General features: G+C 36.3%; 1 protein-coding gene across 1 annotated transcript in view; it reads left to right on the forward strand.

Annotated features, from left to right (window-relative positions):
- Nucleotides 1–12,890, forward strand: part of ADAM32 (ADAM metallopeptidase domain 32) — a 185,621-nt gene that overhangs the window by 18,488 nt on the left and 154,243 nt on the right. The window contains exon 2 of the mRNA XM_032838058.1: nt 2,855–2,934. Coding sequence (XP_032693949.1) covers nt 2,855–2,934 — 80 coding nt within the window. The remainder of the gene's footprint in view (nt 1–2,854; nt 2,935–12,890) is intronic.

The following is a 12,890-nucleotide window of genomic DNA, read 5'->3' on the forward strand; positions in this document are numbered from 1 at the left end:
CGTGGGCTTCACCCCGGTTTAGCCTCTGGAGTGATGTCCCTCAGTGGAACAGACTTTTAAAAGTCCTGATTTTGTGCTCCATTGCTCTGCCGCTTGTCCGGAGCCGGCCCCTCCCCCGGCGGTCTATCTTCCCGTCGCTTTGGATTCACTTCTCCGCCAGTCCTACCTTTCAGAAAGTGGTTGATTTTCTGTTTCTAGAATTGCTGTTCTTCTTCTCTTCGATCTCCCGTTGGATTTGTAGGTGTTTGCAATCTTTAGATAAGCTATCTAGCTGATCTCCTGCTACCTGATGTAGTCTCAGCCTGCTATTTCTCCACCATCTTGTCTCCTACCCCCCATCTTAGAACTTCTTATTTATATCATACTTTTTTGATATCATGTTTTTGGTAAAGTCTTTTCACTGGAAAAATTTGATTTTTTATTTTCTGGGTGCCTTTGTGTATGTTCTCTTAATTTGGAATACTTATAGTGCTAACATAAAGGATTAATTTTTTTATTTAGGCGGTAATAGTGATTCCTCACTGTAATTAGAAAGTTTAGTATCTTATTGCTACCCACTTCCTGTTCTCCCCTTTATTATATGACTGTGGTTATTTTAAGTCTTAGTTCTCCAATATTGTTATGCCATTGAACAATATGTTTCTACTTCTACCACTTGATTTTCAGCTTTAGTCACAATTCTTTTTGGGCCACAATGCAGTAAATTTAAGGAAATCAATATGCACATATGGTTTTCCTCTTCTATACTGCCTGACATTATTGTATATGTTACTATATTTATATAATTTGCTCTCTATTAAGTAACTATAATTCTCAAGGTTGTTTTAGCTTTATTCTATATTTAAGTTTATTTAATACCTGTTGCTAACCTTTTACTTTAAGTATACTGGTATCTTCATTGAAAGAATTTCTCTGCCTTTTGTGATAGGGACTTTGAGCTATTTCCTTTACATCTTTGCTTGCGAATACATCTCCTTTCCCTCTATGTTCGAATGAAAGTATTGCTGGGTATGAAGTTTTAGGTTTTTCACACTTCACTTTCTTAAAGATTTTCAAAAGAACTTGTTCTTCAAGTGTGTAAAAGTGTATAGGAATATCCCTATGCTTAAAACTCTGAGACCACAGTATATACAATCAGTCTTCCAGATATCATCTTCTTTCATTGAAGTTTCTACATATGCATAGAACAATATGGGAATAGCCATATGCTTCTCATTGAAACTATACTATATATAAACAATTGTTCAAGTAACATCTTTTTCAATGATATATATGTGTTTGTAAATGTATGTGTAAAAAACGTGGGAGTAGACCTATTCTTTTTTTTTTTTTTTTGTAAACATATATATATATATATATATATATATATTTTTTTTTTTTTTTCCCCAGGGGTACAGGTCTGTGAATCTCCATGTTTACACACTTCACAGTAGACCTATTCTTAACTGAATATAACTACATGAAATATAATGTGCATTTCATGTAAAACTTTCTTTCATTATAATAAAAGTGTTTATAAACATATGATAGCATATAATAAGAGCCCTGTGTTTGTAAATGGATGTGTAGAAGCATAAGGGAAGAGCCTTGGGTTTCACTCACTGAAACTACATTGTGTATAAACCATCAAGTAACATCTTCTTTAATTAATATAAACCCTGTAACACCCAAACTCCCTAACCCTAACCCCAACCTTAGCCCCAAATCCCAACCTCTTAACCCCCAAACCTTAACTCCTAAACCTAAACCCTAACCATCACCCTAACCCTAACCCCCAACCCTTAAACCTAACCCTAAATTGAACTCTCTGGAGAGTTCTCTAAACAGCAGGATACCAGGCACATATATCCTCACCCCTGACCCTAAACTTAACCCTAAACCTGACATTGGCCATAAAACCGAACCCTAACCCAGCATCTGAGAAGAAAAAAAAAAAAAAGAAGTGGCATATGGACAATGAAATGTTACTCAGCCATAAAAAAAAGAGAACAAAATCTTGCCATTAGCAATGACGTAGATGGAACTACAGAGTAGCATGCTAAGACGGGAAAGATGAACACCATATGATTTCACTCATATGCGAATTTAAGAAACAAAACAAATGAGCAAGGGTGAGGGGAGAGGCAAACCAAGAAACGGATCCTTAATTATAGAGAAAAAACTAATGGTTACCAGAGGGAGGTGAGTGAGGGCATGGGTTAAATAGGTGATGGGAATTAAGGAGTGAACTTGTGATGAGCATTGGGTGTTATATGGAAGTGTTGAATCATTATATTGTACATCTGAAACTAATATTAATGTGTATTGTAACCAATTGGAATTTAAATAAAAACTTAAAAAAATACATTGTTCTTCATTTGTAATGTTGAATAATGTACAAATTATCAGGCTAGTCTGCTTTCACCCTAATGCTCAGTATGATTTTCTTTTTCTTTCTGTTTGCTTACAGGCCTATAGGATTCTTTCTTTCTCTTAGACACCCAATAACTTTCGTAGACTATGTCTGTTTTAATTATTACTGTTATTCCTGAATTCAGGGTACTTTCCAGTCTATGGTTTCTAATCTTTTATTTCAGCAAAGTTTTCTTGAAGTTTATCTTTGACTGTTTTTTGGTCTGTTTTCCTCAGGAGTAACAAATTTTGTGTAATTTTAATACTATGCCCCTGTCTCCACCCCCTGTCCTTTCTTTGGTCTTTCATAACTATCTTGTCTATTTTTGAATTGTTTTCAAGATTTTTGTAGGAGTACATAGTGATTACTCATATGTGCACAAGTGAATTCTACAAAAGAACCTGAACAAATATTTAGTCAGGTATAAGACACAATTACTAACTCTCTTTTTCCTTTCTTCAGGTTCTCAAAATTCATTTCTACAAATTGTAGTTCCAGAGAAAATCCAAGCAAATACAAGTTATAATTCAGAAGCAGAAAATGTAAGAGATATTTTTCACATTAATATTATCTGAAATTTTTATTTCTATTAATAGCAATTAAATATATCAACCCCATTATAGAATGAATATAAGTATGCAATATTACTACTGATACAGAATTTAAAGTTTTGATAGTAAAAGTAAATATATGGATCAAAATGTTGTGTTTTATCTAACAGTTGTCACTGCTTTATGGCAAAAATTTTAAAGGTTCAAATAAATAAAAATGAGCACCTGGGTGGCTCAGTCGTTAAGCATCTGCCTTTGGTTCAGGTCATGAACCCAGGCTCCTGGGATTGAGTCCTGTGTTGTGCTCCTTGCTCAGCAAGGAGTCTGCTTCTCTGTGTCCCTCTGTGTGTTCCCTCTCTCTCCCTCTCTCTCTCTCTCTCTCAGACTTGCTCAAGTAAATAAATAAAATCTTAAAAAAATGAAGCAGAAGACTTAGGGTGTTACAAGAGGAATATCTAGGTGATTGACTGAAGAGAATAATTTCTCCAAAGTGGTTAAGGAGAATCTCTTTAAAATTTTTTAAAAATTTCAAATACAGTTGACATACAATGTTACGTTAGTTTCAGGTGTACAACATAGTGATTCAACACCTCTATACCTATGCTGTGCTCACCACAAATGTAATTACCATCTGTCACCATATGACACTCTTATAATATCATTGACCATATTTCCTTGCTGTACCTTTTATTTTCATGACTTATTCCATATAAATCAAAGCCTGTATCTTCCACTCCCCTTCAGGCATTTTGCCCATCCCTTAAACCCCTTTCCCTCTGGCAACCATCCATTTGTTCTTTGTATTTACAGGTCCAGATCTGCTTTTTGCTTGTTTATTAACTTGTTTTGTTTTTTTAGATTCCTCATATGAGTAAAATTATATGTCTTTCTCAGTCTGACTTATTTCACTTAGCATAACACTCTCAGGATCCATGCATATTATTAAAAATGACAAGATTTCATCCTTATTTACTATTATGTGATATTCATGTGTGTGCGTGTGTGTACCACTTTTTCTTTACCTATTCATTTATCAGTGGACACTTAGATTGTTTCCATATCCCAACTACTGTAAATAGTGCTGCAGTACATATATGGGGTACAAGTATCTTTTTGAATTCATGTTTTCATTCTGTTTATTATTTATTTCCAGTATAATTAACAGTATTATATTAGTTTCAAGTGTACAATATAGTGATTCTCATTGCTCATCATCATAAGTGTACTCTTAACCCCCTCCCTGTTTCACCTATCCTCACATCTATCTTCCCTCTGGAAATCACTGGTTTCTTCTCTATATTTAAGGGTCTGCTTTTTGTCTTTTTTTCTTCGTTTTGTTCCTTTAATTCCACTGTGAATGAAATCATATGGTGTTTCTCTTTCTCTGACTGACATATTTCACTTAGCATCACACCTTCCAGATCATTAATATTGTTGCAAATGGCAAGATACCATTCTTTTTTATGGTTGAGTAATACTCTATTGTGTAGATGTACCACATCATCTTTATCCATTCATCTATCTACGGACATTTGGGTTCCTTCCACATCTTGGCTATTACAAATAATGTGGCAATAAACATAAGGGTATACATATCTTTTCAAATTAGTGTTTTTATATTCTTTAGGCAAATACCCAGTAGCAGAATTACTGGATCATATGGTCATTCTTTTCTTAATTTTTTGAGGAACCTCCATACTCTTTTCCATAGTGGCTGTACAAGTTTGCATTCCCACCAAAAGTGCACTAGGTTTCTTTTTTCTACCTACTTGCCAACACTTGTTGTTTCTTGTGTTTTTATTTTAGGCATTCTGACTGGTCTGAAGTGATAGCTTTGATTTGCATTTTCTTGATGATAAGTGATGTTGAGCATCTTTTCATATAACTGTTGTCCATCTGTATGTCTTCTTTGGAGAAATGTCTGTTCATGTCTAGTGCCCATTTTTAAATTGGATTATTTGAGGGTTTTTTGATGTTAAGTTGTTAATATACATTTTGAGTATTTGGTGTTAATATACATTTTGGATATTAACCTCTTATCAGATATACCATTTGCAAATATTTCCTCCCATTTGTTGAGTCATCTTTTAGATTTTTATTGTTTTCTTTGGTGGGTAAGCTTTTTATTTTGTTACAGTCCCAGTAGTTCAATTTTGCTTTTGTTTCCTTTGCCAGAAGAGACATATCTAGAAAAATGTTTCTATAGTTGATGTGAAAAATTAGTGCCTATGTTTTCTTCTAGAAATTTTATATTTTTGGGTTTTATATTTTGGGCTTTTATGCATTTTTTAAAATCCTTTTTTAAAATTTATTTTCAGCATAACAGTATTCATTGTTTTTGTACCACACCCAGTGCTCCATGCAATCCGTGCCCTCTCTAATACCCACCACCTGGTTCCCCCAACCTCCCCCCTACCTCTTCAAACCCTTCAGATTGTTTTTCAGAGTCCATAGTCTCTCATTGTTCACCTCCCCTTCCAATTTCCCCCAATGCCCTTCTCCTAACTCCCCATGTCCTCCATGCTATTTGTTATGCTCCACAAATAAGTGAAACCATATGATAACTGACTCTCTCTGCTTGACTTATTTCGCTCAGCATAATCTCTTCCAGTCCCGTCCATGTTGCTACAAAAGTTGGGTATTCATCCTTTCTGATGGAGGCATAATACTCCATAGTGTATATGGACCACATCTTCCTTATCCATTCGTCCGTTGAAGGGCATCTTGGTTCTTTCCACAGTTTGGCGACCATGGCCATTGCTGCTATAAACATTGGAGTACAGATGGCCCTTCTTTTCACTACATCTGTATCTTTGGGGTAAATACCCAGTAGTGTAATTGCAGGGTCATAGGGAAGTTCTATTTTTAATTTCTTGAGGAATCTCCACACTCTTCTCCAAAGAGGCTGCACCAACTTGCATTCCCACCAACAGTGTAAGAGGGTTCCCCTTTCTCCACATCCCCTCTAAGACATGTTGTTTCCTGTCTTGCTAATTTTGGCCATTCTAACTGGTGTAAGGTGATATCTCAATGTGGTTTTAATTTGAATCTCCCTGATGGCTAGTGATGATGAACATTTTGTCATGTGTCTGATAGCCATTTGTATGTCTTCATTGGAGAAGTGTCTGTTCATATCTTCTGCCCATTTTTTGATATGATTATCTGTTTTGTGTGTTGAGTTTGAGGAGTTCTTTATAGATCCTGGATATCAATCTTTTGTCTGTATTGTCATTTGCAAATATCTTCTCCCATTCCGTGGGTTGCCTCTTTGTTTTGTTGACTGTTTCCTTTGCTGTGCAGAAGCTTTTGATTTTGATGAAGTCCCAAAAGTTTATTTTGGCTTTTGTTTCCTTTGCCTTTGGAGACATATCTTGAAAGAAGTTGCTGTGGTTGATATCGAAGAAATTACTGCCTATGTTCTCTTCTAGTATTCTGATGGATTCCTGTCTCACTTTGAGGTCTTTTATCCATTTTGAGTTTATCTTTATGCATTTTGAGTCTATTTTTGTGTACGGCATAACATAGGGGTCCAGTCTCATTCTGTTGCATGTGGCTGTCCAGTTTTTTGCACATGTTGAAGAGACTATCTTTTTTGCATGGCATATTCTTTCTTGCTTTGTCAAAGATGAATTGACCCTGTAGTTGTGGGTTTATTTCTAGGCTCTCTGTTCTGTTCTGTTGATCTATGTGTCTGTGTTTTTGTCAGTACCATGCTGTTTTGATTACTACAGGTTTGTAGTTTAATTTGAAATCTGGGGTTGTGATGCCTGCAGCTTTACTTTTCAAGATTGCTTTGGTTATTCAGAGTCTTCTGTGGTTCCATACAAATTTCAGGATTATTTGCTTTCCTTCTATGAAAAATGATGGTATTGCATTAAATCTGTAGGTTGTTTTGGATAGTTGACATTTTAACAATATTAATTCTCCCAGTCTATGTGCATAGAACATTGTTTTAGTAGTGTGTGTTATCTTCAGGTTTTTTTCATCAGTGTGTTACAGTTTTGAAAATACAAGTCTTTCATCTCCTTGGTTAAGTTTATTCCTAAATATTTTATTATTTTTTGTATAATTATAAATGGAATTGTTTTCTTTTTTCTTTTTTTTGTTATTAATACATAGTGTATTATTTGTTTCAGGGGTACAGGTCTGTGATTCATCAGTCTTACACAATTCACAGCACTCACCATAACTCATACCCTCCCAAGTGTCCATCACCTAGCCACCCCTACCCTCCCTCCCCACTCCCCAGCAACCCTCAGTTTGTTTCCTGAGATTAAGTCTCTTATGGTTTGTCTCCCTCTCTGGTTTCATCTTGTTTCATTTTTTTCCCTCCCTTCCCTATGATCTTCTGTCCTTTTTCTCAAATTCCTCATATCAGTGAGATCATATTATAATTGTCTTTCTCTGATTGACTTATTTTGCTTAGCATAATACCCTCTAGTTCCAGCCATGTTGTTGCAAATGGCAAGATTTTGGGGTTTTTGATGGCTGCATAGTATTCCATTCTGTGTATGTGTGTATGTGTATCTCACATCTTCTTTATCCATTCATCTGTTGATGGACATTGGGGTGCACATGCCCCTTTGGAATACTACATTTGCATCTTTAGGGTAAATACCCAATAGTGCAATTGCTGGGTCATAGGGTAGCTCTATTTCCACTTTTTTGAGGAACCTCCATACTGTTTTCCAGAGTGGCTACACCAGCTTGCATTCCTACCAACAGTGTAGGAGGGTTCCCCTTTCTCCGCATCCTCGCAAGCATCGTCACTTCCTGACCTGTTAATTTTAGCCATTCTGACTGGTGTGAGGTGATATCTCATTGTGGTTTTGATTTGTATTTCCCTGATTCCGAGTGATGTGGAGCACTTTTTCATATGTCTGTTGGCCATCTGGATGTCTTCTTTGCAGAAATGTCTGTTCATGTCTTCTGCCCATTTCTTGATTGGATTATTTGTTCTTTGGTGTTGAGTTTGATAAGTTATTTATAGATTTTTGATACTAGCCCTTTATCTGATCTGTCATTTGCAAATATCTTCTCCTATTCTGTCGAATAGTCTCTTGGTTTTGTTTTCCTCTGCTGTGCAAAACCTTTTGATCTTGATGAAGTCCTAATAGTTCATTTTGCCCTTGCTTCCCTAGCCTTTGGTGATATTTCTAGGAAGAAGGTGCTGCAGCTGAGGTTGAAGAGGTTGTGCCTGTGTTCTCCTCAAGGATTTTGATGGACTCCTGTCTCACATTGAGGTCTTTTATCCATTTGGAGTCTATTTTCGTGTGTGGTGTAAGGAAATGGTCCAGTTTCATTTTTCTGCATGTGACTGTCGATTTTCCCAACACCGTTTGTTGAGGAGACTCTCTTTTTCCCATTGGAGATTCTTTCCTGCTTTGTCAAAGATTAGTTGACCATAGAGTTGAGGGTCCATTTCTGGGCCCTCTGTATTTTGTTCCATTGATCTGTGTGTCTGTTTTTGTGCCAGTACCATATTGTCTTGATGATGACAGCTTTGTAATAGAGCTTGAAGTCTGGAATTGTGATGCTGCCAACTTTGGTTTTCTTTTTCAACATCTCTCTGGCTATTTGGGGTCTTTTCTGGTTCTGTATAAATTTTAAGATCATTTGTTCCATTTCTTTGAAAAAAGTTTATGGTCTTTTGATACACATTGCATTAAATGTATAGAGTTCTCTAGGCAGCATAGACATTTTTACAATATTTTTTCTTCCAATTTATGAGCATGGAACGTTTTTCCATTTCTTTGTGTCTTCCTCAATTTCTTTCATGAGTACTCTATAGTTTTCTTAGTACAGATCCTTTGCCTCTTTGGTTAGGTTTATTCTTCCATATCTTATGGTTTTGGGTGCAATTGTAAATGGATCAACTCCTTAATTTCTCTTTCTTTGTCCTGCTGTTGGTGTATAGAAATGCAACTGATTTCTGTGCATTGATTTTATATCCTGACACTTTACTGAATTCCTGTAGGAGTTTTAGCAGTTTTGGAGTGGAGTCTTTTGGGTTTTCCACATAAAGTATCATATCATCTGCAAATAGTGATAGTTTGACTTCTTCTTTGCCAATTTGGATGCTTTTATTTCTTTTTTGTTGTCTCATTGCTGAGGCTAGGTCTCTAGTACTATGTTGAATAGCAGTGGTGATAACGGTCAGCCATTCCATGTTCTTGACCTTAAGGGAAAAACTCTCATGTTTTCCCCATTCGATAATATTCACTGTGGGTTTTTCATAGATGTCTTTGATGATATTGAGGTATGTACACTCTGTCCCTATACAGTGAAGAGTTTTGATCAAGAAGGTATGCTGTACTTTGTCAAATGCTTTTTTGGCATCTATCGAGAGTATCATATGGTTCTTGTTCTTTCTTTTATTAATGTATGGTATCACATTGATTGATTTGTAGCTGTTGAACCAACCTTGGAGCCCAGGAATAAATTCCACTTGGTTGTGGTGAATAATCCTTTTAATGTACTGTTGGATCCTATTGGCTAGCATTTTGGTGAGAATTTTTGCATCCATGTTCATCAGGAATATTGGTCTATAATTCTCCTTTTTGATGGGGCCTTTGTTTGGTTTTGGGATCAAGGTGATGCTGGCCTCATAAAATGAGTTTGGAAGTTTTCCTTCCATTTTAATTTTTTTGGAACAGTTTCAGGAGAATAGGTATTAATTATTCTTTAAATGTTGGGTAGAATTCCCCTGGGAAACTGTCTGGCCCTGGGCTTTTGTTTGTTTGGAGATTTTTTGATGAGTGCTTCCATCTCCTTATTGGCTATGGGTCTGTTCAGGTTTTCTATCTCTTCCTGGTTCAGTTTTGGTAGTTTATACTTCTCTAGGAATGTATCCATTTCTTCCAGATTGTCAAATTTGCTGGTGTGTAGTTGTTCATAATATGTCCTTATAATTGTATTTCTTTGATGCTGGTTGTGATTTTTCCTCTTTCATTCATGATTTTATTTATTTGGCTCCTTTCTCTTTTCTTTTTGATAAATCTGGCCAGGGGTTTATCAGTCTTAATTCTTTCAAAGAACCAGCTCCTCATTTCATACTGGTCTTTTGATTTCTATTTCGTTGATTTCTGTTCTGACCTTTATTATTTCTTTTCTCCTGCTGGGTTTAGGCTTTCTTTGCTGTTCTTTCTCCAGCTCCTTTAAGTGTAGGATTCAGTTGTGTATTTGAGACCTTCCTTGTTTCTTGAGTAAGGCTTGTATTGCTATATGCTTTCCTGTTAGGACCACCTTTGCTGTATTCCAAAGGTTCTGAAATGTCCAGTTTTCATTTTCATTTATTTCCATGAATTTTTAAAATTTTCCTGGTTGACTAATTTATTCTTTAGTAGGATGTCCTTTAGCCTCCATGTATTTGAGTTCTTTCCAACGTTCCTCTTGTGGTTGAGTTCTAGTTCTAGCACTGTGGTCTGAAAATATGCAGGGAATGATCCCAGTCTTTTGGTTCCAGTTGAAATCTGATTTGTGACCCAGGATGTGATCTTTACTGGAGAATATTCCACGTGCATTAGAGAAGAATGTGTATCCTGTTGCTTTGGGATGGGAATGTTCTGAATATGTCTGTGATGTCCGACTCGTCCAGTGTCATTTAAAGCCTTTATTTCCTGTTGATCATTTGCTTAGATAATCTGTTCATTTCAGTGAGGGGTTCCTAAAGTCTCCTACTATTACTGTATTATTGTCAATATGTTTTTTGATTTTGTTATTAATTGGTTCATTTAATTGGTTGCTCCCATGTTTGGGAACATAGATGTTTAAAATTGTTAGATCTTCTTGTTGGACAGACCCTTTAAGTATGATATAGTGTTCTTCATCTTTGGCTTAAAATCTAATTTGTCTGATATAAGGATTGCCACCCCAGCTTTCTTTTGATGTCCATTAGCATGATAAATTGTTTTCCACTCCCTCACTTTAAATCTGGAAGTGTCTTTGGTCTAAAACGAGTGTCTTGTGACAGCATATTGATGGGTCTTGTTTTTTTATGCATTCTGATACTGTGTGTCTTTTGATTGGGGCATTTATCCCATTTACATTCAGGGTAAGTATTGAAAGATATGAATATAGTGCCGTTGTATTGTCTGTAAGGTGACTGTTACTGTGTATTGTTTCTGTTCCCTTTTGGTCTACTACTTTTAGGCTCTCTCTTTACTTAGAGTACTCCTTTCAATATTTCCTGTAGGGCTGGTTTGGTATTTGCAAATTCTTTTAGTTTTCTGTTTGTCCCGGAAGCTTTTTATTTCTCCTTCTATATTCAATGACAGCCTAGCTAGATATAGTATTTTTGGTTGTACATTTTTCTCACTTAGTGTTCTGAATATATTGTGCCAGTCCTTTCTGGCCTGCCAGGTCTCTGTGGATAGGGCTGCTGCCAATCTAATTTTTCCACCATTGTAGGTTACAGACATCTTGTCCCAAGCTGCTTTCAGGATTTTCTCTTTATCTCTGAGACTTGTAAGTTTTCCTATTAGATGACAGGTTATTGACATATTTTTATTGATTTTGAGGGGGGTTCTCTGTGCTTCCTGGATTTTGATGCCTGTTTCCTTCTGCTAATTAGGGAAGTTCTCTGCTATAATTTATTTCAATATACCTTCTGCCCTCTCTCTCCTCTTCTTCTGGGATCCCAATTATTCTAATATTATTTAATCTTATTGTATCACTTATCTCCAGATTCTCTCCTTGTGGTCCCGTAGTTTATCTCTCTTTTTCCTACCTTCTTTATTCTCCATCATTTGGTTTCTATATCACTAATTCTCTCTTCTGTCTCATTTATCATAACACTAAGATTCTCCAGCTTTTTTAAAAATTTATTTTTATTTTATTTTTTCAGTGTTCTAAGAGTCATTGTTTACGCACCACACCCAGTGCTCCATGCAATACCTGCCCTCCTTAATACCCACCACCAGGCTCAGCTATACCCCAGCCTCCCTCTCCTCCCAAACCCTCAGTTTGTTTCTCAGAGTGCACAGTCTCTCATGGTTCGTCTCCCCCCTCCAGTTTCCCCCAATTCACTTTTCCTTTCCTTCTTCTAATGTCCTCCATGTTATTCCTTATGCTCCACAAGTAAGTGAAACCATATGACAATTGACTCTCTGTGCTTGACTTATTTCACTAGGCATAATCTCCTCCATCCCATCCATGTTGATACAAAAGTTGGGTATTCATTCTTTCTGATGCAGGCATAATATTCCATTGTATATATGTACCATATCTTCTTTATCCATTTGTCTGTTGAAGGGCATCTTGGCTCTTTTCACAGTTTGGGGATTGTGGCCATTGTTGCTATAAACATTGGAGTACAGATGGACCTTGTTTTCACTACATCTGTATCTTTGGGGTAAATACCCAGTAGTGCAATTGCAAGGTCTTGGTCTTGGTTAGCTCTATTTTTCATTTCTTAAGGAATCTCCATGCTATTTTTCAAAGTGGTTGTACCAACTTGCATTCCCCAACACTGTGGAGGGCTCCCTTTTCTCCACATCCTCTTCAACACTTGTTGTTTCTTGTATTTTTATTTTGGCCATTCTAACTGGTATAAGGTGGCATCTCAATGTGATTTTGATTTAAATCTCCCTGATGGCTAATGATGATGAACATTTTTCATTGTGTCAGTTAGCCATTTGAATGTCTTCTTTGGAGAAGTGTCTGTTCGTGTCTTCTGCCCATTTTTAGATGTGATTATCTGTTTTTTGGGTGTTGAGTTTGAGGAATTCTTTATATATCTTGGATATCAGCCCTTAATCTATAGTGTCATTTGTGATACTTTCCCATTCTGTGGGTTGCCTGTTTGTTTTATTGGCTGTTTCTTTTGCTATGCAGAAGATTTTTATCTTGATGAAGTCCCAAAAGGTCATTTCTGCTTTTATTTCCCTTGCCTTTGGAGACATGTCTTGAAAGAACTTTGTGGCAGAAGTTTCTGTCAGAGAGGTTAC

This window comes from Lontra canadensis, unplaced genomic scaffold, assembly GCF_010015895.1.
Source record: "Lontra canadensis isolate GAN:19392208 unplaced genomic scaffold, GSC_riverotter_1.0 scaffold101, whole genome shotgun sequence".
Lineage (NCBI taxonomy): Eukaryota > Metazoa > Chordata > Mammalia > Carnivora > Mustelidae > Lontra > Lontra canadensis.